The sequence below is a fragment of the Cherax quadricarinatus genome, chromosome 29, assembly GCF_038502225.1.
Source record: "Cherax quadricarinatus isolate ZL_2023a chromosome 29, ASM3850222v1, whole genome shotgun sequence".
Taxonomy (NCBI): Eukaryota; Metazoa; Arthropoda; class Malacostraca; order Decapoda; family Parastacidae; genus Cherax; species Cherax quadricarinatus.
Window position 1 is genome coordinate 34,264,090 of NC_091320.1, and position 24,293 is coordinate 34,288,382.

Sequence of the window (24,293 nt, forward strand, 5' to 3'; positions counted from 1 at the left end):
AATGTTACTTTGCTCACACTCCAACAGCACGTCAAGTATTAAAAACCATTCGTCTCCATTCACTCCTATCAAACACGCTCACGCACGCCTGCTGGAAGTCCAAGCCCCTCGCACACAAAACCTCCTTTACCCCCACCCTCCAACCTTTCCTAGGCCGACCCCTACCCCGCCTTCCTTCCACTACAGACTGATACACTCTTGAAGTCATTCTGTTTCGCTCCATTCTCTCTACATGTCCGAACCACCTCAACAACCCTTCCTCAGCCCTCTGGACAACAGTTTTGGTAATCCCGCACCTCCTCCTAACTTCCAAACTACGAATTCTCTGCATTATATTCACACCACACATTGCCCTCAGACATGACATCTCCACTGCCTCCAGCCTTCTCCTCGCTGCAACATTCATCACCCATGCTTCACACCCATATAAGAGTGTTGGTAAAACTATACTCTCATACATTCCCCTCTTTGCCTCCAAGGACAAAGTTCTTTGTCTCCACAGACTCCTAAGTGCACCACTCACCCTTTTCCCCTCATCAATTCTATGATTCACCTCATCCTTCATAGACCCATCCGCTGACACGTCCACTCCCAAATATCTGAATACATTCACCTCCTCCATACTCTCTCCCTCCAATCTGATATCCAATCTTTCATCACCTAATATTTTTGTTATCCTCATAACCTTACTCTTTCCTGTATTCACTTTTAATTTTCTTCTTTTGCACACCCTACCAAATTCATCCACCAATCTCTGCAACTTCTCTTCAGAATCTCCCAAGAGCACAGTGTCATCAGCAAAGAGCAACTGTGACAACTCCCACTTTATGTGTGATTCTTTATCTTTTAACTCCACGCCTCTTGTCAAGACCCTCGCATTTACTTCTCTTACAACCCCATCTATAAATATATTAAACAACCACGGTGATATCACACATCCTTGTCTAAGGCCTACTTTTACTGGGAAATAATTTCCCTCTTTCCTATGTACTCTAACTTGAGCCTCACTATCCTCGTAAAAACTCTTCACTGCTTTCAGTAACCTACCTCCTACACCATACACCTGCAACATCTGCCACATTGCCCCCCTATCCACCCTGTCATACGCCTTTTCCAAATCCATAAATGCCACAAAGACCTCTTTATATATATATTATTATATATATATATATATATATATATATATATATATATATATATATATATATATATATATATATATATATTTTTTTTTTTTTTTTTTTTTTTTTTTACATATAAGATGGGGTCCACCTCTGGTGTAAATTGTGGGACCCATAGCCTCGGAGAAGTGGATAAAAAGGCTTCAATGAAGAATATATATATAAGCAGACATACACACAGGTATACAACTAATTAATCAAGTATGTTAAATAGCTAAGGTATGATGACTCGTAAGTATGTCCTTTGACCCCATGCAGGTCGTGGCTTCTGTGCTAGCAGCCTTGACCCAAGTAGCTCTGGGCACCATCATTGGTCTTCCTGGGGTCATCCTGCCCCAGCTCACAGACAGACACTCCTCCGACCTCTACCTTGGCATCAACCAAGTGGCACTCTTTGGTAAGTACCCTTATCTTAGTACTATCTAGGTGGCACTCTTTAGTAAGTACCCTGACCTTAGTACTAGCTACGAGGCACTTTTTTCTAAGTACCTTAACATTAGAACTAGCTAAGTGGCACTCTTTGGTATGAATTATTATGTGAGAAATTGCGTACATGAGGTTTACAGGGTATTACCTGAATTATTACATGCAAGTAATTTGGGCACGGTAAGTGGGACTTAGTCACAGTAGGTTGCCGAACTGTTACTTCCTCAACGCCCACTTCATCACCACTCTCACAAAAAGCTTGACTTAATATTAAATTAATAATTACAGTAATAAACATTTATACTAATACAGTGGACCCCCGGTTAACGATATTTTTTCACTCCAGATGTATGTTCAGGTGCCAGTACTGACCGAATTTGTTCCCATAAGAAATATTGTGAAGTAGATTAGTCCATTTCAGACCCCCAAACATACACGTACAAACGCACTTACATAAATACACTTACATAATTGGTCGCATTCGGAGGTAATCGTTATGCGGGGGTCCACTGTAATGGTAAATTATAAAATAATGTGAACTGTATATGATTTGGCTTGCTGGGTAACAGAATATAATTATTGTACATAAATTATAATGGTGTTCTTAGAAAAGAAATTCGTATTACTACTTACCATTTAATTAGTGGACCACAATTTTTATTTGCAACACATCGTAATGCTACCCCAATAGCTAGAGTTTACGATGGCCAATACAAAACTATTATACATTATGGGTAAGCATCACTTAGTTAAGGTGTGCTACTGGGAAGGATTGGAGTCCCCTTAGTTTTCTATCCTTGTACGCTACTGGGAAGGATTGGAGTCCCCTTAGTTTTCTATCCAATTTCGAACGTACCGCTTATCGAACTCTTCGAAAATAGAACCCTTTTTTCAAACCAACTTTGTCCCTAATATCGAACTCGCCCCTTTTTTCGAACCGCCGGGTACCGGACCTGTCCAGCAGCCTGCTCTGTCTGCGTCCCCACGCAGGCACCATAAGCCAGTCTGGTTTTGTTGATGCTTGAGTGAACACTAACCTGCACTCTCCAAACATTTTACGATTACTTCATTGTGTTTAGTGCTTGTGGGACTGTGAAATAAGCTACAATGGGCCAAAAGAAACTTGCTAGTCATACCCCTGTGGTAAAGAAAGTGAGAAACACCATAGATGTGAATAAGGAAATAATACAGAAGTGGAATGATGTCCGAGTGGAATGACGTCCAAATGTTTGTGGAGAAGTACCGCCCTGAGCAAGCTGAAACAAGCCATCTTTGCAACAAGTTCAGTGATAGAGGCATGTCCCAGTTTAGGGAAATTTTAAAGAGGCACCAGAAACAGAGAACTGTGGACAGTTATTTTGTGAGACAAGGGTCCAGTGACTCTCAAGCTGGTCCTAGTGGCATTAAAAGCCATAGAAAGAAAGTAACCCCAGAGAGGGCTTTGATATCTGAAGTCCTCATGGGCGGGGATTCTCCTTCCAAACACTAACCCCAACTCCCTCTCTGCTCCTCCCTATCTTTCAGATGCCATCACCACTCTTCAAAAAAGGTAAGTAAAATGTTATTTTATATGTTTGTTTAAATTTATTAATACATAATTGAACACTATATTTGTTGTGTGTATGTAAAACTATAATTAATCTTTATAAAATGTATTTTTTTTTTTTGTGAATATTTTTGGGTTTCTGGAACGGATTTATTGTATTTCCATTATTTCTTATGGAAAATATTGCTTTGCTTTTCAGACTTTTCAAATTTAGAACTAACTCCTGGAACGGATTAAGTTCGATATTTGAGGTTCCACTGTACCTGAATTGTAAGGGTTTTCCACACTATTTATCCCAGTTCTTCAGAAGGAACTTGTCAACAATTTCTAGATTTCAAATTCAGACCTATTTACACAAACTGAACTTTGATGACTCCTGGTTACATGGCTCTTGTAACAACCAGTACACACACATTAAATTCACTATGACATCCTCCCACATCTTCCTTGCGGCTGTTCCATATCTCCCCCTCACTCAAAATTTCTCGAAGGGTTAAATCAGCATCACATTTTAATAAACAATTATCATATTATTCAAATCTACACATGCTGAATTTAGGAAAATTCAAAAATTTTCCACAGTAAGTACCCTGCCCTTAGTACTATCCAGATAGCCCTTTAGGAAGCAACTTGACACTAGCAAGATAGCACTTAAGTGTCGTAGTCTTACTGCTAGCCAGGTAGCACCTTGGTAAGCACCATGACCTTAGTACTAGCCAGGTAGGACTTTAGTACATACCTTGGCTTGAATCATAGACAGAAAACCCAGATAAAGCAGATATATAATTCACAATAGAATAAAAATCACATTTTATTTTGTTAATTTATGTTAAACCTACATAATGTACTAATTTTTTCACATATGCCTACATCATCTATTTGCCCTCAAACCCAATAAACAAATTTATGCGACTGTCTTTACAAAGCATTTGTAGATGTTGTAAATAACATTTATCTCGCTTTATCATAGACCAAGCATCTGTCTCTCAGATTAGGGATCATACAGTATGTAAATAAGACACACAATGTGGGTTATGGCATTTAATTGTTTCGCCCACAAGGGACTTTTTGATGTCCCCGGTGCATGAAACATCTTCACAATAGAATGCCATAAAGAGCATTATGTGTCATATTTACAATAATTTACCAACATGTTACCTGAAGGGCATTTCAGGGGTCAACGCCCACCGGCCCAGTCCATGACCAGACCTCGCACAACACAAAAATTTTACCATCATAGAGCATGTATCTCTCAGAGCAGATGCCATAGAGTATGTATCTTTCAGACCAAGTATCATAGACCATGTATCTCTCACGACCCAGACCAGATGCCATAGACTATATATCTCTCAGTCCCACCCCTCAAGGGAGGTTCCTTAATGCTGGTGAGGGGCTCTTGATTTATAGAATTGGATCTGTGCTCCAGTTACCTGAAGTGAGCCTGAATACCTTCTATTCCCCACCTCCCTACAGGCACTGTATAATCCTTACAGGTTTAGCGCTCCTCATGATTATAATAATAATCTCTCAGTCCCAGACCAAGTGGCATAGACCATGTATCTCAGGTCAGAGACCACACCACATGTACTCCTAGTTTATAAACTAGGTATAGCTGTAGTAGTGATATAAAACTAGGTAGTCCTAAGCAGATCTCCTCGACATATACTCATAGGGAAACCCTAGATCTGTAGGGATCACACATCTAATATCGATATAGATCGTAACACTTTTTGTCTATCTTTCCCAGGGGATCTCTTAACTGTAGTATTGATAAATTATAATGTATGTACATTTCCTAGGACTATAAAAATGCAAATGTATTAGAAAATTGTTATAAATCAAAGATTTAAGAGTCATTTTGTAATAATTTACTTCAGGAAATGTGAACAAATGCTTTCATTTTAGAAGAAAAAATACATTGACCCTCACATATAGTATCTTTGCAGGAAGTTTGATCCACATTGGTGGAATCTTCGGCTCTGTGGTAGGTGGAGTGTTGAATATACATCTTGGCCAGCGCATCACATTGCTGATATCAATGCCAATGACACTGGTGCTATGGGTGGCACTGTTCTTCACCAACGCTGTCTGGCTCCTCCTCTTTCTTCGAACACTGCTGGGAGCAGTGCAGGGGCTCGTCGGTGCTGCCTCCGGTAACTACGTAGTAGAAATTTCACAAAAAGACATACGTGGACGACTAACAGGGTTCACAGACACTGGTCGGCAGGTGGGGTTCCTGCTGGTGTATATAATGGGCAGTCTGGATCTGACGTGGCGGGAGGTGATGCTTGTATGTGGCTGTGTTACTGCTATTCCTCCCTTCATCGGCTTCCTCTTCATGCCAGACTCCCCACGCTGGTTGGTTACCAAAGGTCGTTTGGATGAAGCTCAGAAGGCTCTCTCATTCTTCCGAGGTCCTCACTATAACTGCCAGTTGGAATATGACGACATTATTCATCAGTTCGAACAGACAACCAACAGCAAGATGGGCTTTATGGACCAGCTGCACCAGATGCGTGAACCTTCTGTGTTCCGCCGCCTGGTGTTTCTAGTTTTCCTTATGGTGGCAGTGCAGTTCACTGGGAACATGTCAATAGCCACTTACGTCGTGCCGATCTTCCAAGCGACAAATTCCAACATGAGCTCCTACACTAGTGCCATTTTGATTGGGGGTATCCGTGTGGTGGGGACGGTGATCTCCCAGCTAGTGGTAGATCGTATGAGCCGTAGATTCATGCTCATAGGTCCTTGCCTGGCATGCACAGCAACGTTGCTAACCCTCGGGGGGTACTTCTGTGCTCAGAACCAAGGTTTAGATGTCAGTAACATAGGCTGGTTACCTCTGACCGCCCTCATGGTATACACACCATTCGTCTGCATAATTCAGGCAGTGCTAACCATCCTGCGTGCAGAGATTTTACCCACCTCCATCCGGGCATTTTCGGCAGCCATCGTGTATGTGTTCTTCTTCATGGGGATGTTTGCAGCTACTTACACCTTCCCTGCTATGGTAGCCACAATCGGGCAGTATGGCGCCTTCTGGAGCTATGCCGCCACTTGTGTACTCATAGCACTGGTGGTGGGCCACATACTGCCAGACACCAGTGGTCTTTCCCTAGAGCAGATTGATGATCTCTTCAGATATGGAAAGAAACACATCTTGCAGTCAAAGGATCACAAAATCTCATCTCCAAAGATCCCTTGATTGTTGGGGACAAGTCAATGTCGACTGAAAGATAGACTATTTACTTTTCCCAAGTGCTCCAAGGTGCATCATTTTTCAGCTCATTTTCAGTCTTTCAAGCAGAAAGATCATCTCAGGGCAGACTTCTATATGAGTTAAAGAATGAAGATTCAGCCTGTCTCATTCCACTCATTATTGTTATTTAGCACACCAGCTGTCTCCCACCAAGGCAGGGTGACCCAAAAAAGAAGAAACGAAAGTTTTTCATCTTTTTACATTTAGTAATTTATACAGGAGAAGGGGTTACTAGCTCCTTGGTCTTGGCATTTTAGCCTCCTCTTATGACACGCATGGCTTACAGAGGAAAGATTCTCCTCCACTTTCCCCTATTTTTATTACTATTATTATTATTATTATTATTAATTATTATTATTATTATTATTATTATCATTGTTATTGTTATTATTATTATTATCATTGTTATTGTTATTATTATTAACACAAGCCCTTCACCACCATCGAGACACCTTCCTTGATGGAATTCCACTCTGACCACTACCCAAAACTTGTAATTTTAGTGTAATGTGCCATATACTTTTTTTTTTAATTGGATGGAGGCTCTAAATCTGTAGGAATCATATAATGTTTGGGGAATGGGAGGCATTCAGGTTTGATTCAATGGGAGGATAAGTCTTCCCTTGATCAAAAGCCCATTACTGGCATCAAGGCACTTTCATTGATGAGTTTGAATCATATGCCATAATGATGCCCAACTCAGGACTCCATTATTTTCTTATATTCGTTATAATAAAAACCTTGATTTAATAGGCTCTCAGTTAACGGGTTTTGGATTTAACAGGCTGGACAGTCAGTGAACAACAGTCGAAGTCTGCCCTTTCCAGAATTGTTGGTTAGTTACAGTCTACTGGCCAGAGGTTTCAAAGAGCTGTCCAGTCTTGTTACAGTCTGCTGGCAGTGCCATGTGGCTCTTATGGGTTTAGTGCTTAGTTATGATAATAATAATACAGTCCCTTGAGTAAATTGATTTCTGATTTACTGGACAAAATTTGTTCACAAAACTGTTTATTACTGTTACAATCATGAAAAAATAATTTCATCAATCAGTTTTAATGCACAACCTGTATTTTCTACCTATTAGTCTGTTGAACTGGGGTCTCACATTCATAAGAAGCTCTAAACCCATAGGGGTCATGCAGTGCCCAGGAAATGGGAGGCAATTAGATTCAAGTCTAGGAGGAGAAAGGCAGTCACAATTCCTTGGATCACGAGCCCCTCACCACCATTAAGAAAGAGGATGCCTTAATGGTATAAAGCTCCTCTATACTAGGCAATTTTCATTTTTTTTTTTTTTTGTAAAAGCGACAGAAAAAGTGCACCTAAAATTGAATAGACTACAAAAAGACCTTCATAGTACATGGAGTTCAATTGTACTTGCAGAAAAACTGAACTATATGGAATAGCTTGATAGAAGAGTTTACAGTATTCAAGGTCCCCTATCATAAGGTGGTGGCGGTGCTGCAAGACAAATGTAAATTTGAGGATGGATTATAGTTCTGTGTCTTGGCTCTTGATCCACATTGTAGTGATGTAAATACAGTATAATGTATATAAACTTAGAGGAAAGAATTCTATAACTTTTCATTTATTACCTGCCATTTTACTCATGTTGAAGTTATTATTATTATGATTATTATTTTCATTTTTAATATCTTCAGGGAGAAACACTAAAACAGTAGGGGGGTTCTTGATTATCATTAAATTTATGAAGGAAGGAACACTAAACACATAGCAGGTCACACTGCCGTGGGAATGAGAAGCAGGCTAGATCCAAGGAAGGGGAGGAAAAGGGTTCTATTTCTTGGATCAAAAGCCCCTTTCCTGGATTATAATGAATTTCTACACAAAGGCAGTGCAGTGAATAATTTCTTTCTTTCTTTCAACACATCGGCCGTATCCCACCAAGGCAGGGTGGCCCAAAAGGAAAAACGAAAGTTTCTCCTTTTACATTTAGTAATATATACAGGAGAAGAGGTTACTAGCCCCTTGCTCCCGGCATTTTAGTCGCCTCTTACAACACGCATGGCTTACGGAGGAAGAATTCTATTCCACTTCCCCATGGAGAAGTGAATAATTTAGCCCCGCAAAATACACAAGATATAAACAAACAAGACGTTAATCAGATTAGTAACCCAGGGGGTTACTACACCCAGAGGGTTAGTGAACCCAGAGGGTTAGTAACCCAGGGGAGTTAGTAACCCAGGGGAGTTAGTAACCCAGAGGGTTAGTAACCCAGGGGAGTTAGCAATACCAGTGTTAAAAGCTTGAAGCTGATCAGAAGAGGTTTTCTCAAGTTATCCCATGGAAACTAAATCCAGAAATATTGTGTATAAAACTCACCAGAGGGCTCCTGGACATGCCAATAGCTGCATGAATTTTTTCCTAGTTACAGCACAACTGTGCTGAAAATTTGAAGTTGATCAAATGAGGCATTCTAAAGTTCTAAATGAAGGAAAAGAATCTAAATCAGGCAACTGCTTAAAAGGAAACTTTCAAAGATACCTAAAAAATCACTTCAAAATGTAATTAAAATTCAATAAAAGGTTTTAATTAAAGTTTATTAGTGAGCAAATAAAAAAATCAGTCTTACAGCACTTAAAAGAAATCCTAGTAAATAATTCTATGATGATTTCTATGGCTTACTACTTATTATGTCTATAACAATGTTGAGCTGACTAGACATGGTGAGGTGTAGAGGAGGTGTATGTGAAAATAAAATACATAAAATTATTATAATAATTCTGACTACATTTGGGAATGTCAACAATGAGGAAATAGGACTAGATATTTTGCCATGGAATTAACATGTCTTCCCTGTAAATCATGTTTTCCCACAGACCTGAATACAGAACATCACCAGAACTCAAATTACCAATACATTAAGAAGCATGGCACCAAGCAGGGAGAGTCAGAGTGCCTGCAACACACCTGGGCTGCTGAGGGCAGGGTCAATGCTCACTTGTACCCACCCAAGCTGCACAGAAGTCACCTGTGTGTGCATAATATAGTATTAAAAAAACACAAAACTCAAGTGACAAAAGAATAACCCAAAATGCAACTGAATTTTAAGATGATAAGTTGTTGGTCAGTAGTTTTGACCAACAGTGCTTCTTGCAGTCAAGGAAGTATTGGTACTGTATTAGTATATTCATAATAAAAGTGTTCAACCCACATGGGTCATTCAATAAGTGGGAATAATCCTAGTTACTAGTCAGAAATGGGCAACCTCCTGTAAGATGATGGGATTGTGAATATACACAGCCCTGGCACTGAAAGATTGTTAAGCACACTCTATGACAAAGCTCACATTTAATCCCATATAAAAAACACACGTACACAAACAACAAAACACACAAACAACAAAACACACACACACACACACACACACACACACACACACACACACACACACACACACACACACACACACACACACAAACAAACAAACAAACAAAACACACACACACACACACACACACAGAGGACAGAAAAACCAAGGGAGGCATGATAACAAAATACAATATACTCTGAGGAATTGATAGGTTAGACAGGAACAGGCTGTTTGAGAGGAAAGAAACAAGTACTTGACGATACAGATGTAAGTTAAAGACACATAGGATGAGCCAAGGGAAGTTAAGAAGTATTTCTTCAATGTGACTCACGAAATCGTAATGACACGATTGCAAACAAACCATGCCACGGGCGGGATTTTTGAGACTCTCTGACCGCGGGTTCAAATCCCGCCCGTGGTATGGTTTATTTCTTCAATCTCAGAGTGGTCAGGAAATGGAATAATCTCGATGAGGAAGTGATGGAGGCAAGTTGAGAGGAGGACCAAAAGCATGGACTCAATCCTTCCAACCACATAAAGGTAAGTACATACTAAAACTACAATAAATGCACAAATTAATGCCACAAGTTTGTTGTTAATATATTAATATATATTATGATCTTTACATGGAAGTTGAAAGAGGAGAGAATTGATAAAAGAGTGTAGGGCTTATTGAGAATGATACAGAAGCTAGTTTTAACAAACAATTAATAACTGGATCAAGAGCTCTTTACTAGCATAAAAGCACCACCCTTGAAGGAATACAGCAGAAAATAGTACTCAGGAAGTAAATACTGATAAAGGAAGGAAGTGTGAAGGTTGAGGTGAAGATAGAAATTTCCATTAGGTGATAATCTAGTCTGAGGACAGAGGAAGGTGTGAGATTTGAAGAACTCTTTGATCTATGGCATCATTCAGTGCAATCATATGGTTAGTTTTAAATGTAGGCATTATGGGATAAGCCAATAAAAAAGAGCACTGTGAAAAAAACTTGTGAATAAGAGAAGAATCATAAGATAAAAGTAAAAGTGTTGGATAATCAAATCATGAATGCTACAAAGTTGGCAAACTTCCAGCATCGGCTGAACAAGATGACAATGTCTAATACAGAAACAATATTGCTATAACATGTATATTGAAATCTAATACAAGTAAGGTATTCCTTGTGAAGATTTTGCAGGAAAACACTATACCATTAAAGGTCTGGGATGGGATAAAGAGATAATTACATTTAATCAAAGGAAGGTGTGGGTAGATTCAGTTTCAATAATCAAGCAGCACACTTCACATGGTGAATCAGTTTAGTTTTTGCAGTGACTAACTGTATACAAGATATGAGTCTGCCTGAGCACAAAGACAAATTCTGTGCACATTCCACAATGATATATATGTATGAATGGAAATAAAATAAATCATCACAGTTTTGACTAGATCTGGCAATATAAAAATTGTGATGAATGGTTTTGAAAACCGACAAGTTGAAGAATTGAGACACTTATGCAACATATGGGAATCTTTAGTGAAGAAACGTTTTGCCACACAGTGGCTTCATCAGTCCAATACAAAGCAGGAAGGTACAGTATAAGGAGAGGAGGAGTTTGAGGTAATCAGTCCCTTAGCCTGGAATTGATGTGTTCAGTCCAACACTCTTGTAGGACTGATTACCTCAAACTACTCCTCTCCTTATACCTTCCTGCCTTGTACTGGACTGATGAAGCCACTGTAGCAAAACGTTTCTTCACTAAAGATTCCCATATGTTGCAAGAGTGTCTCAATTCTTCAATATAAAAATTGAAGAAATACGACTAGAAATTTGCCCATAAGACACACATCTTGCCTGTACACACTGTTTTCCTGCAGACCTGAATGTAGAACTTCATGAGAAATTGGTTACTGATAGGGCTCTGGTGGCTAAAGCTCTCGCTTCACATGGTGAGGGTCTGGGTTTGATTCCCAGCCAGGGTAGAAACATTGCGCGTGTTTCTTTACAAATGTTGACTATGTTCACCTATCAGTAAAAATGGGTACCTAGGAGTCAGTCGACTGGTGTGGGTTGCATCCTGGGACAAGGATCTAATTTGCCCAAAATGCTCAGTATAACAAGGGGCTTGCTATGTAGTAGTATGTCATTGATGTCAGCTAGGCCTGTATGCCATGTACGTATGTTTTTTTTTTTTCTTTTTTTTTCAACAAGTCAGCCATCTCCCACCGAGGCAGGGTGACCCAAAAAGAAAGAAAATCCCAAAAAAGAAAATACTTTCATCATCATTCAACACTCACCTCACTCATACACAATCACTGTCTTTGCAGAAGTGCCCAGATACAACAGTTTAGAAGCATATATAAAAATATATAACATATCACTCCAAACTGCCAATATCCCAAACCCCTCCTTCAAAGTGCAGGCATTGTACTTCCCATTTCCAGTACTCAAGTCTGGCTATATATTAAAATCACTGGTTTCCCTGAATCCCTTCACTAAATAATACCTTGCTCACACTCCAACAGCTCGTCAGGTCCCAAAAACCATTCATCTCCATTCACTCCTATCTAACACGCTCATGCACTCTTGCTGGAAGTCCAAGCCCCTTGCCCACAAAACCTCCTTTACCCCCTCCCTCCAACCTTTTCAAGGATGAACCCCACCTTCCTTCCCCTACAGATTTATATGCTCTCCAAGTCATTCTACTTTGATCATTTCTCTCTAAATGACCAAACCACCTCAACAACCCCTCTTCAGTCCTCTGACTAATAATTTTATTAACTCCACACCTTCTAATTTCCACACTCCGAATTCTCTGCATAATATTTACACCACACATTGCCCTTAGACAGGACATCTCCACTGCCTCCAGCCACCTCCTCGCTGCAGCATTTACAACCCAAGCTTCACACCCATATAAGAGTGTTGGTACCACTATACTTTCATACATTCCCTTCTTTGCCTCCATGAATAATGTTTTTTGTCTCCACAAATACCTCAATGCACCACTCACCTTTTTTCCCTTCATCAATTCTATGATTAACCTCATCCTTCATAAACCCATCCACCGACACGTCAACTCCCAAATATCTGAAAACATTCATTTCTTCCATACTCCCTCTCTCCAATGTGATATGTAATTTTCTTTTATTTAAATCATTTGATACCTTCATCACTTTTTTCTTATCTATGTTCACTTTCAACTTTCTACCTTAACACACCCTCCCAAACTCATCCACTAACCTTTGCAACTTTTCTTTAGAATCACCCATAAGCACATTATCAACAGCAAAAAGCAACTGTGTCAATTCCTATTTTGTACTTGATTCCCCACAACTCAATCCCACCCCTCTCCCCAACCCCCTAACATTTACTTCTTTCACAACCCCATCTATAAATATATTAAATAACCATGGTGACATTACACATTCCTGTCTAAGACCTACGGGAAATAATCTCCCTCTCTCCTACACACCCTAACCTGAGCCTCGATATCCTCATAAAAACTCTTTACAGCATTTAATAAGTTACTATCTATTCCATACACTTGTAACATCTGCCACACTGCTCCCCTATCCATTCTATCATATGCTTTTTAAATCCATAAATGCAATGAAAACTTCCCTACCTTTATCTAAATACTGTTCACATATATGCTTTAATATAAACACTTGATTTACACATCCCCTACTCATTCTAAAGCCTCTTTGCTCATCTGCAATCCTACTCTGTCTTACCTCTAATTCTTTCAATAATAACCCTACCATATACTTTTCCTGGTATACTCAGTAAACTTATTCCCCTATAATTTTTACAATCTCTTTTGTCCCCCTTCCCTTTATATAAAGGAACTATACACGGTCTCTGCCAATCCCTAGGTACCTTCCCCTCTTTCATACATTTTTTAAACAAAAATATCAACCACTCCAACACTATATACCCCCCTGCTTTTAACATTTCTGTCATGATCCCATCAGTTCCAGCTGCTTTACCCCCTTTCATTCTACGTAATGCCTCACACACCTCCTCCACACTCACATCCTGCTCTTCTTCACTCCTGAAAGATGTGATACCTCCCTGGCCAGTGTATGACAACTTTTTATTATTTTTTTATTTATTATCACACTGGCCGATTCCCACCAAGGCAGGGTGGCCCGAAAAAGAAAAACTTTCACCATCATTCACTCCATCACTGTCTTGCCAGAAGGATGCTTTACACTACAGTTTTTAAACTGCAACATTAACACCCCTCCTTCAGAGTGCAGGCACTGTACTTCCCATCTCCAGGACTCAAGTCCGGCCTGCCGGTTTCCCTGAATCCCTTCATAAATGTTACTTTGCTCACACTCCAACAGCACGTCAAGTATTAAAAACCATTTGTCTCCATTCACTCCTATCAAACACGCTCATGCATGCCTGCTGGAAATCCAAGCCCCTCGCACACAAAACCTCCTTTACCCCCTCCCTCCAACCTTTCCTAGGCCGACCCCTACCCCACCTTCCTTCCACTACAGACTGATACACTCTTGAAGTCATTCTGTTTCGCTCCATTCTCTCTACATGTCCGAACCACCTCAACAACCCTTCCTCAGCCCTCTGGACAACAGTTTTGGTAATCCCGCACCTCCTCCTAACTTCCAAACTACGAATTCTCTGCATTATATTCACACCACACATTGCCCTCAGACATGACATCTCCACTGCCTCCAGCCTTCTCCTCGCTGCAACATTCATCACCCACGCTTCACACCCATATAAGAGCGTTGGTAAAACTATACTCTCATACATTCCCCTCTTTGCCTCCAAGGACAAAGTTCTTTGTCTCCACAGACTCCTACGTGCACCACTCACTCTTTTTCCCTCATCAATTCTATGATTCACCTCATTCAACTTTTTATTCTGACCTGAAAATTCTTACACAAATTATCAAACAGCTATGACATTTCTTATTAAGTGATGGATGGATGAATAAGAATAATTGAACATAATCCTACCATCTGTCCATGGGGAAGCGGAACAGAATTTTTCCTCCATAAGCCATGCGTGCCATAACAGGTAACTAAAATGACGGGAGCAAGGGGCTAGTAACCCTTCTTCTATATACATTACTAAAGTTAAAAAGAGAAACTTTTGTTTTTCTTTTTGGGCCACCCTGCTTCAGTGGGAAATGGCTGGTTTGTTGAAAGAAGAAGAATCCTACTGTCATGCAATTTTGGAAAGTACGGTGGACCCCCGCATAACGATCACCTCCGAATGCGACCAATTATGTAAGTGTATTTATGTAAGTGCGTTTGTACGTGTATGTTTGGGGGTCTGAAATGGACTAATCTACTTCACAATATTCCTTATGGGAACAAATTCGGTCAGTACTGGCACCTGAACATACTTCTGGAGTGAAAAAATATCGTTAACCGGGGGTCCACTGTACATAGAGAAATAATATAGATCTGTCATGTCCATGCATGCAGTGTTCCTCCTCCATTAGCAGTCACATTATTGATATTATTAAATTTATGGGAAGAGCTCAACCCATAGGAGGCAATGGCTTGATCAAAAACAAAACAAAAGGGGGGGGGGAGAGTATTTCAAATTCCCTGCCTTCACTGGTACCAAATTCCTCAATTGAAAGGATAAAAAGGCTATTAAAAGCTGACCTTCTTTCCTAATCTAGTTATCATTGCTACCTCCAATTTGTAAACAGGCATTTAAAATAATTTTTCAGTTCATTCATAATATTCAATTCAGTGAATAAAAAGGTATGACTGGAACAATACGCAAATAACCCACACTTAGGAGAATGAAACTTATGATGATAGTTTGGTCCAACTTGGACCATTAACTAGTCACATGACAACTTTTCAGTCATGTGACTAGTTAATAGGCCAAGTCGGACCGAAACATCATCATAAGAGTCATTCTCCTATGTGCGGATTATTTGTGTATTCAAATTAGTCTTTCTTTTAACACACAGGCCATTTCCCACCAAGATAGAGTCCACCAGAGAAGAGGAAAGGCATTCACTGTCTTGACAAAAGCGTGTTGACATCACAGTTCAGATGACATTGAACTATAACGTCTACACCCTTCATTCAAGATTGAGACACTTATGCAGCATATGGGAATCTTTATTCAGGAAACGATTCGCCACACAGCGGCTTCATCAGTCCAATACAAAGAGGAAGGCGTAAGGAGAGGAGTATGAGGTAATCAGTCCCTCAGCCTGGAGTCGATGTGTTCAGTCCATCAATTCTACAAGATTGATGGACTGAACACATCACTCCAGGCTGAGGGACTGATTACCTCATACTCCTCTCCTTACGCCTTCCTCTTTGTATTGGACTGATGAAGCCACTGTGTGGCGAATCGTTTCCTGAATAAAGATTCCCATATGCTGCATAAGTGTCTCAATCTTCAACTTGTCGGTTTTTCAAACCATTCACCACACCCTTCATTCAGAGCGTAGGTACTGTACTTCCTACCTTCAGGACTCAAATCCAGCTAATAGGTTTCCCTGAATCCCTTCATAAATGTTACCTTGCTCACACTCCAATAGCATTACCCTCTAACTCCAAAAACAATTTTTGCGAACAACTGGAAGTGTATCAACTACCGCCCAGTCATTATCGAGGCGTGGACATCTACGAGTACTAAGAATGCTCGCTTGTCTTTCATTTGCGTTGTTTGAGTATCAGCTATCACTCTAAAACCATCATCTTCACCTGAGGATGCAAAAATAATACACCATTAGGTTAGAGTCAATAACATTACAACTGTAGTTAGACATTCTTATTTATTACATTATGAACAGCTCTAGCTCTTTGGGGTCCTTCACTATCCAGAAAATGGGGAGAGAATCAGGTTTAATGAGGAAAAAGTTAGCTCAAATTTCTTGGATCAAGAACCTTTCACCCACATCTAGGCATTTCCCTTGAATAATTACAACTAAGCACATCTTCAAAATTTAATTTTGTAGTCAAAATTTTTTCTAAAAAAAAAAAAACTTTTAATAGGATCAAAGCAGGAAAATTGTTAATGTTATATTCACAATGAAGTACTAAACCTGTAGGGGCTCATACAGTACCTATGAAATGGAAAGTAATCAGATTTGATCCAAGAGGAAGGGATAGGTGGTGGGGAGTGTAGATGCAGTTATTTGATCAAGAGACCTTGACAAGTACAGAGGCATCCTTCCTTGAAGCCTAAAGTTGGCAAAGTTGTGCAGAAATTGGAATTTCTTGTAGTACTTACTAGCTAACACTGGAAATGCTACATCGATTCTGCCAACCTTCAAATCTTCCTGATGAATATAACGGTAAGTTATTTAAAATAAAAGTTTAATTGAAAAATAAATATTGCCAGCACTGTATTTTAGTCTTGACTAAATATAGATAAAAATATTGAGTTTTGTCACTACACTAAAAATAGGGTAATTAAAAATATATATACAGTACCAACACTGTTTATTTCATTCTTTACTAAATAAAGATTAAAATTATCAGATTTTTATTAAACTGTACTAAACATTGCGAACGTTAATAACAATAAACATTGGATGACCAACTGAAACATTTTCACGACACCAATATATTTGTGTTGGGAGACATGCACATTACTATTTTCCTTGATTCCACTTTGTGCTAGACTAAAAATAAACATAATACTGTATATTCGATAAAACTCCTGTATTCTACCTTATATTTTGAGACTTTCACAAGAGTGTAAAGAAATGATAGCAAAGCCGGAGTTAATACACACAACAACCAGTATTACTGCATCATGTCACAAGGCCACTTGAGCAGGAATCATGAGACACAGGGCAATGACATTCATTTTAATTCTTCGTCATCAGTGGCCTTACTATTGTATACTTTCTACTTTTAGTATGATTAAAGTACAGTACTAATTTACCACATAAAGGGAAGTGTACCAATTAATGGTTAGTTTTTGGGAGCTTTATCATGTGGGAGTTTCCTATAACTCAGCTTATAAAAATAAAAACTAAGAACAGGAATAAATATTTCTATTAAGAATAGACTACTGTATAAAAAAAATGTACATACTTAAAAGCAAACAAATACCATGCAAGGTAAGTGCAGCAAGACGTGTGTGTAAAAACTAAAAATATCCACTCTGAAATGACTCGACTCAAACTGAACAGACTGGCCTTCTTACCTTCTACACATATCATCCAGGGACTCAAAATTTAGCCCAGAACAGCTGAGCCAGTATACAATCATAAATAAATATTATTAAAATATTCAATTTGCGATTTGATAGTAAACGCTTTATCTAAATTATGCAACAATTTCAATGACTATAACACGTACTTGTGTTACACCTAAGAATTACAAATATTTGAGTAAATTATTAGTGTACAGCACGACTTAAAAAATATCTTTTTAAAGGCATATACTGTACAAGCAAACAATATACAGCTCACCCAATGATTATCACAAGTATTCCATAAAAGAAATAACTACACAACATTTTAACAGCTACAGCAAATCAAAATTTGAAAACTTATCCAAAAAAAATGGTTTACAGCTATGTCCTCTCTCTTCTTCAGATAGCAAATCTTGCCTTCCTTAAGGTACACAGGTCTCAGAGAGAAGTGGTAGGTATAAATCACATCCTTCATATACCTATTATGAGCAATCAACTGGATGCACTCTTTTCAGAACCCTCTACCTGTTTTAATTTACATATACTTAACAAAAAGAATACCACAAACACACTAAAATATTGCACTTCATTGCTTTCTATTACTACTCTGTTAACTCTCATTGCAAAGTTAAGTAGTATACCGTAGAACGCTAACCAGTATGGAAGTGACTAATTCAGCATACCCATAAAAATGACACTACAGTACTGTACTCTATTCTGCTCTGCCTGCACCATGAAACTAAAAGTTAACCCTCGATATAACGAATTAATGGGGGGGGATTCTCTGAGTGTCCGTAAAAATCAAAATCAGGTTAAAAAATGCAGAAAAAAGCACTAAGGTACTCCACTGTAAACCTAATACAGTACAGTACTCACAGTTTATACATATACTGCAATAAATATTGAAAATGAAGGATTTATAGATACAATTTACTCAGTGGATTTTGTCTGTTATTTCACAAGTCCATTATATCGAGGTCCATTATATCAAGAGCTTAGTGTATAGTTTATTAATCATGTATTTAGATTATGGTCTAGTAAACTATGCTTTGGTTAAAGAACTAAACAAAAAATACCAGTATTTTTGTAGTATCAATAATGGTGTATTGTATTTTCATTACCAATTTATGTATACTTAACCCTCGAAAATGATACCTTCATTACAAATTTGGCTTCAAATTTGAGTTTAGTTTATAACTCTGTTATCTATCTATATCTATCTATATCTATCTATCTATATCTATCTATCTATCTATATCTATCTATCTATATCTATCTATATCTATCTATATCTATCTATCTATATCTATCTATCTATATCTATCTATCTATCTATATCTATCTATCTATATCTATCTATCTATCTATATCTATCTATCTATCTATATCTATCTATCTATCTATATCTATCTATCTATCTATATCTATCTATATCTATCTATCTATATCTATCTATCTATCTATCTATCTATATCTATCTATCTATCTATCTATCTATCTATCTATCTATATCTCTCTCTCTCTCTCTCTCTCTCTCTCTCTCTCTCTCTCTCTCTCTATATATATATATATATATATATATATATATATATATATATATATATATATATATATATATATATATATATATATATATATATATATATATATATATATACATATATATATATATATATATATATATATATATATATATATTTTTTTTTTTTTTTTTTTTTTTTTTTTTTTTTTTTTTTTTTTTTTCAACAAGTCGGCCGTCTCCCACTGAAGCAGGGTGACCCAAAAAAGAAAGAAAATCCCCAAAAAAGATAATACTTTCATCATCATTCAACACTTTCACCACACTAACACATTATCACTGCTTTTGCAGAGGTGCTCAGAATACAACAGTTTAGAAGCATATACGTACGCATAAAGATACACAACATATCCCTCCAAACTGCCAATATCCCAAACCCCTCCTTTAAAGTGCAGCCATTGTACTTGCCATTTCCAGGACTCAAGTCCGACTATATGAAAATAACCGGTTTCCCTGAATCCCTTCACTAAATATTACCCTGCTCACACTCCAACAGATCGTCAGGTCCCAAGTATCATTCGTCTCCATTCACTCCTATCTAACACGCTCATGCACGCTTGCTGGAAGTCCAAGCCCCTCGCCCACAAAACCTCCTTTACCTCCTCTTTCCAACCCTTTCGAGGACGACCCCTACCCTCCTTCCTTCCCCTATAGATTTATATGCTTTCCATGTCATTCTACTTTGATTCATTCTCTCTAAATGACCAAACCACCTCAACAACCCCTCTTCTGCCCTCTGACTAATACTTTTATTAGCTCCACACCTTCTCCTAATTTCCACACTCCGAATTTTCTGCATAATATTTACACCACACATTGCCCTTAGACAGGACATCTCCACTGCCTCCAACCATCTCCTCGCTGCTGCATTTACCACCCAAGCTTCACATCCATATAAGTGTTGGTACTACTATACTTTCATACATTCCCTTCTTTGCCTCCATAGATATCGTTTTTTGACTCCACATATACCTCAACGCACAACTCACCTTTTTTCCCTCATCAGTTCTATGATTAACCTCATCCTTCATAAATCCATCCACCGACACGTCAACTCCCAAGTATCTGAAAACACTCACTTCTTCCATATATATATATATATATATATATATATATATATATATATATATATATATATATATATGTCTATATATATATATATATGTCTATATATATATATATATGTCTATATATATAATATATATATATATATATATATATATATATATATCTATATATATATATATATAAATATATATATATAAATATATATATATATATATATATATATATATACAGTGGACCCCCGCTTAACGATCACCTCCAAATGCGACCAATTATGTAAGTGTATTTATGTAAGTGCGTTTGTACGTGTATGTTTGGGGGTCTGAAATGGACTAATCTACTTCACAATATTCCTTATGGGAAAAAATTCGGTCAGTACTGGCACCTGAACATACTACTGGAATGAAAAAAGTTCGTTAACCGGGGGTCCACTGTATATATATATATATATATATATATATAATATACATACATATATATATATATATATATATAATATACATATATATATATATATATATATATATATATACATATATATATATATATATATATATATACACACACACACAATAAGATCACAGTAAACAGGTGATTTCAAAATATGCAAAACAACCACTCTGAAAGAATAGAGAAATTCCAAGCGCTTTCGTGACTACTCACATTATCAAGGAACTATGAAAGTGAAGCATCCAAGGAAGCTATATAAGGGGTCCGGCTAGCACCTCACTATCAGATCTCACAACGGTTAAACACGTGACGCGCGGCGAGCCAACTTGGATAGGTCCTTTGCAAAACTCACCCCCAAGCTATTTATTTGTCCAGTGTATTATTAAATTCTTCCCAAATTCTATTAATTATAAATGAATCTAATTTATATAAACCAAAGGAAATATTCATATTATTGTCAAAACTGCTTTTTATGAAACAAGATTCAATTATATTCCTGTCGACCATGGACTTGCTTGATACTACTTTCTCAAGTCCATGGTCGACAGGAATATAATTGAATCTTGTTTCATAAAAAGCAGTTTTGACAATAATATGAATATTTCCTTTGGTTTATATAAATTAGATCCATTTATAATTAATAGAATTTGGGAAGAATTTAATAATACACTGGACAAATAAATAGCTTGGGGGTGAGTTTTGCAAAGGACCTATCCAAGTTGGCTCGCCGCACGTCACGTGTTTAACCGTTGTGGGATCTGATAGTGAGGTGCTGGCCGGACCCCTTATATAGCTTCCTTGGATGCTTCACTTTCATAGTTCCTTGATAATGTGAGTAGTCACGAAAGCGCTTGGAATTTCTCTATTCTTTCAGAGTGGTTGTTTTGCATATATATATATATATATTTATTTATTTATTTATTTATTTTTAACAAGTCGGCCATCTCCCACCGAGGCAGGGTGACCCAAAAAAACAGAAAAATCCCCAAAAAGAAAATACTTTCATCATCATTCAACACTTTTACCTCACTCACACATAATCACTGTTTTTGCATAGGTGCTCAGAACACAACAGCTTAGAAGCATATACGTATAAAGATACACAACATATCCCTCCAAACTGCTTATACGTATCCCGAACCCCTCCTTTAGAGTGCAGGCATTGTACTTCCCATTTCCAGGACTCAAGTCCAGCTATACAAAAATAACCGGTTTCCCTGAATCCCTTCGCTAAATATTACCCTGCTCACACTCCAACAAATCATCAGGTCCCAAATACCATTCGTCTCCATTCACTCCTATCTAACACGCTCATGCACGCCTGCTGGAAGTCCAAGCCCCTCGCCCACAAAACCTCCCTTACCCCTTCCTACCAACCTTTTCGAGGACGACCCCTACCCCACCTTTCTTCCCCTACAGATTTACATGCTCTCCATGTCATTCTACTTTGATCCATTCTCTCTAAATGACCAAACCACCTCAACAACCCCTTTTCAGCCCTCTGACTAATACTTTTATTAACTCCACACCTTCTCCTAATTTCCACACTCCAAATTTTCTGCATAATATTTACACCACACACTGCCCTTAGACAGGACATCTCCACTGCCTCCAACCGTCTCCTCGCTGCTGCATTCACAACCCAAGCTTCACACCCATATAAGAGTGTTGGTACTACTATACTTTCATACATTCCCTTCTTTGCCTCCATAGATAACGTTTTTTGTCTCTACATATACCTCAACGCACCACTCATCTTTTTTTCCCTCATCAATTCTATGATTAACCTCATCCTTCATAAATCCATCCGCCGACACGTCAACTCCCAAGTATCTGAAAACATTCACTTCTTCCATACTCCTCCTCCCCAATTTAATATCCAATTTTTCTTTATCTAAATCATTTGATACCCTCATCACCTTACTCTTTTCTATGTTCACTTTCAATTTTCTATCTTTACACACTCCCAAACTCATCCACTAACCTTTGCAATTTTTATTTAGAATCTCCCATAAGCACAGTATCATCAGCAAAAAGCAACTGTGTCAATTCCCATTTTGTATTTAATTCCCCATAATTTAATCCCACCCCTCTCCTGAAAACCCTAGCATTTACTTCTTTTACAACCCCATCTATAAATATATTAAACAACCATGGTGACATTACACATCCCTGTCTAAGACCTACTTTTATTTATATTTATATTTATATATATATATATTTTTTTTTTTAACAAGTCGGCCATCTCCCACCGAGGCAGGGTGACCCAAAAAGAAAATCCCCAAAAAGAAAATAATTTCGTCATCCTTCAACACTTTCACCTCACTCATACATAATCACTGTTTTTGCAGAGGTGCCCAGAAAGCAATAGTTTCGAAACATATACATATAAAGATACACAACACATCCCTCCAAACTGCCAATATCCCGAACCCCTCCTTTAAAGTGCAGGCACTGTATTTCCCATTTCCAGTACTCAAGTCTGGCTACATAAAAATAACCGGTTTCCCTTAATCCCTTCACTAAATATTACCCTGCTCACACTCCAACAGCTCGTCAGGTCCTAAATACCATTCGTCTCCATTCACTCCTATCTAACACGCTCATTCACGCTTGCTTGCTGGAAGTCCAAGCCCCTCGCCCACAAAACCTCCTTTACCCCCTCCCTCCAACCTTTTCGAGGGCGACCCCTACCCTGCCTTCCTTCCCCTACAGATTTATACGCTCTCCATGTCATTCTACTTTGATCCATTCTCTCTAAATGACCAAATCACCTCAACAACCCCTCTTCAGCCCCCTGACTAATACTTTTATTAACTCCACACCTTTTCCTAATTCCACACTCCGAATTCTCTGCATAATATTTACACCACACATTGCCCTTAGACAGGACAGCTCCACCGCCTCCAACCACCTGCACTCTGAAGGAGGGGTGTTAATGTTGCAGTTTTAGAATTGTAGTGTGAGTGCACCTCTGGCAAGACAGTGATAGAGTGAATGATTATGAAAGTTTTTATTTTTTTGGGCCACCCTGCCTTGGTAGGAGACGGCCAATGTGTTAATAAAAAAAATAATAAAAAATATTTGCCAGCCAGTGGCTTCTTCAGTCTGAGGGACTGATTACCTCAAACACTTCATTTTCCACCATTCTTTTCTGCACTGGACTGAAGAAGCCACTGGCGAAACATTTCCTTAATAAAGAATCTCAAAAGCTGCACAAATGTCTCATTCTTCAACTTGTCAGTTTTCTAAATCATTTACATCATAAAGAGTACTGAAATTCCTGACTTGCCACAATGCATCATTA

The 24,293-nt window shown here is 38.2% G+C and overlaps 2 protein-coding genes across 5 annotated transcripts in view; one reads left to right on the top strand and one right to left on the bottom strand.

The window, feature by feature from the left end:
* LOC128690443 (facilitated trehalose transporter Tret1) overlaps positions 1 to 7,985 on the top strand; it is a 36,349-nt gene extending 28,364 nt beyond the window's left edge. The window contains exons 2-3 of the mRNA XM_070089699.1: positions 1,440 to 1,578; positions 5,100 to 7,985. Coding sequence (XP_069945800.1) covers positions 1,440 to 1,578; positions 5,100 to 6,358 — 1,398 coding nt within the window. The 3' untranslated portion in view covers positions 6,359 to 7,985. The remainder of the gene's footprint in view (positions 1 to 1,439; positions 1,579 to 5,099) is intronic.
* Positions 7,986 to 8,955: 970 nt separating this feature from the next.
* The window catches only part of Papst2 (PAPS transporter 2), a 42,474-nt gene continuing 27,136 nt past the window's right edge, over positions 8,956 to 24,293 (bottom strand). The window contains exons 9-10 of one of the 4 annotated variants that reach the window (XR_008407318.2): positions 16,264 to 16,448; positions 8,956 to 9,404 (exon numbers count right to left, since the gene is read on the bottom strand). Coding sequence is in view for 3 of the 4 variants with exons in the window: in XM_070089700.1 (XP_069945801.1) it covers positions 9,401 to 9,404; positions 16,340 to 16,448 (113 nt within the window). In the remaining variant the exon portion in view is untranslated. The remainder of the gene's footprint in view (positions 9,405 to 16,263; positions 16,449 to 24,293) is intronic. The other 3 variants (XM_070089700.1, XM_053779289.2, XM_070089701.1) reach the window with 3 other exon arrangements.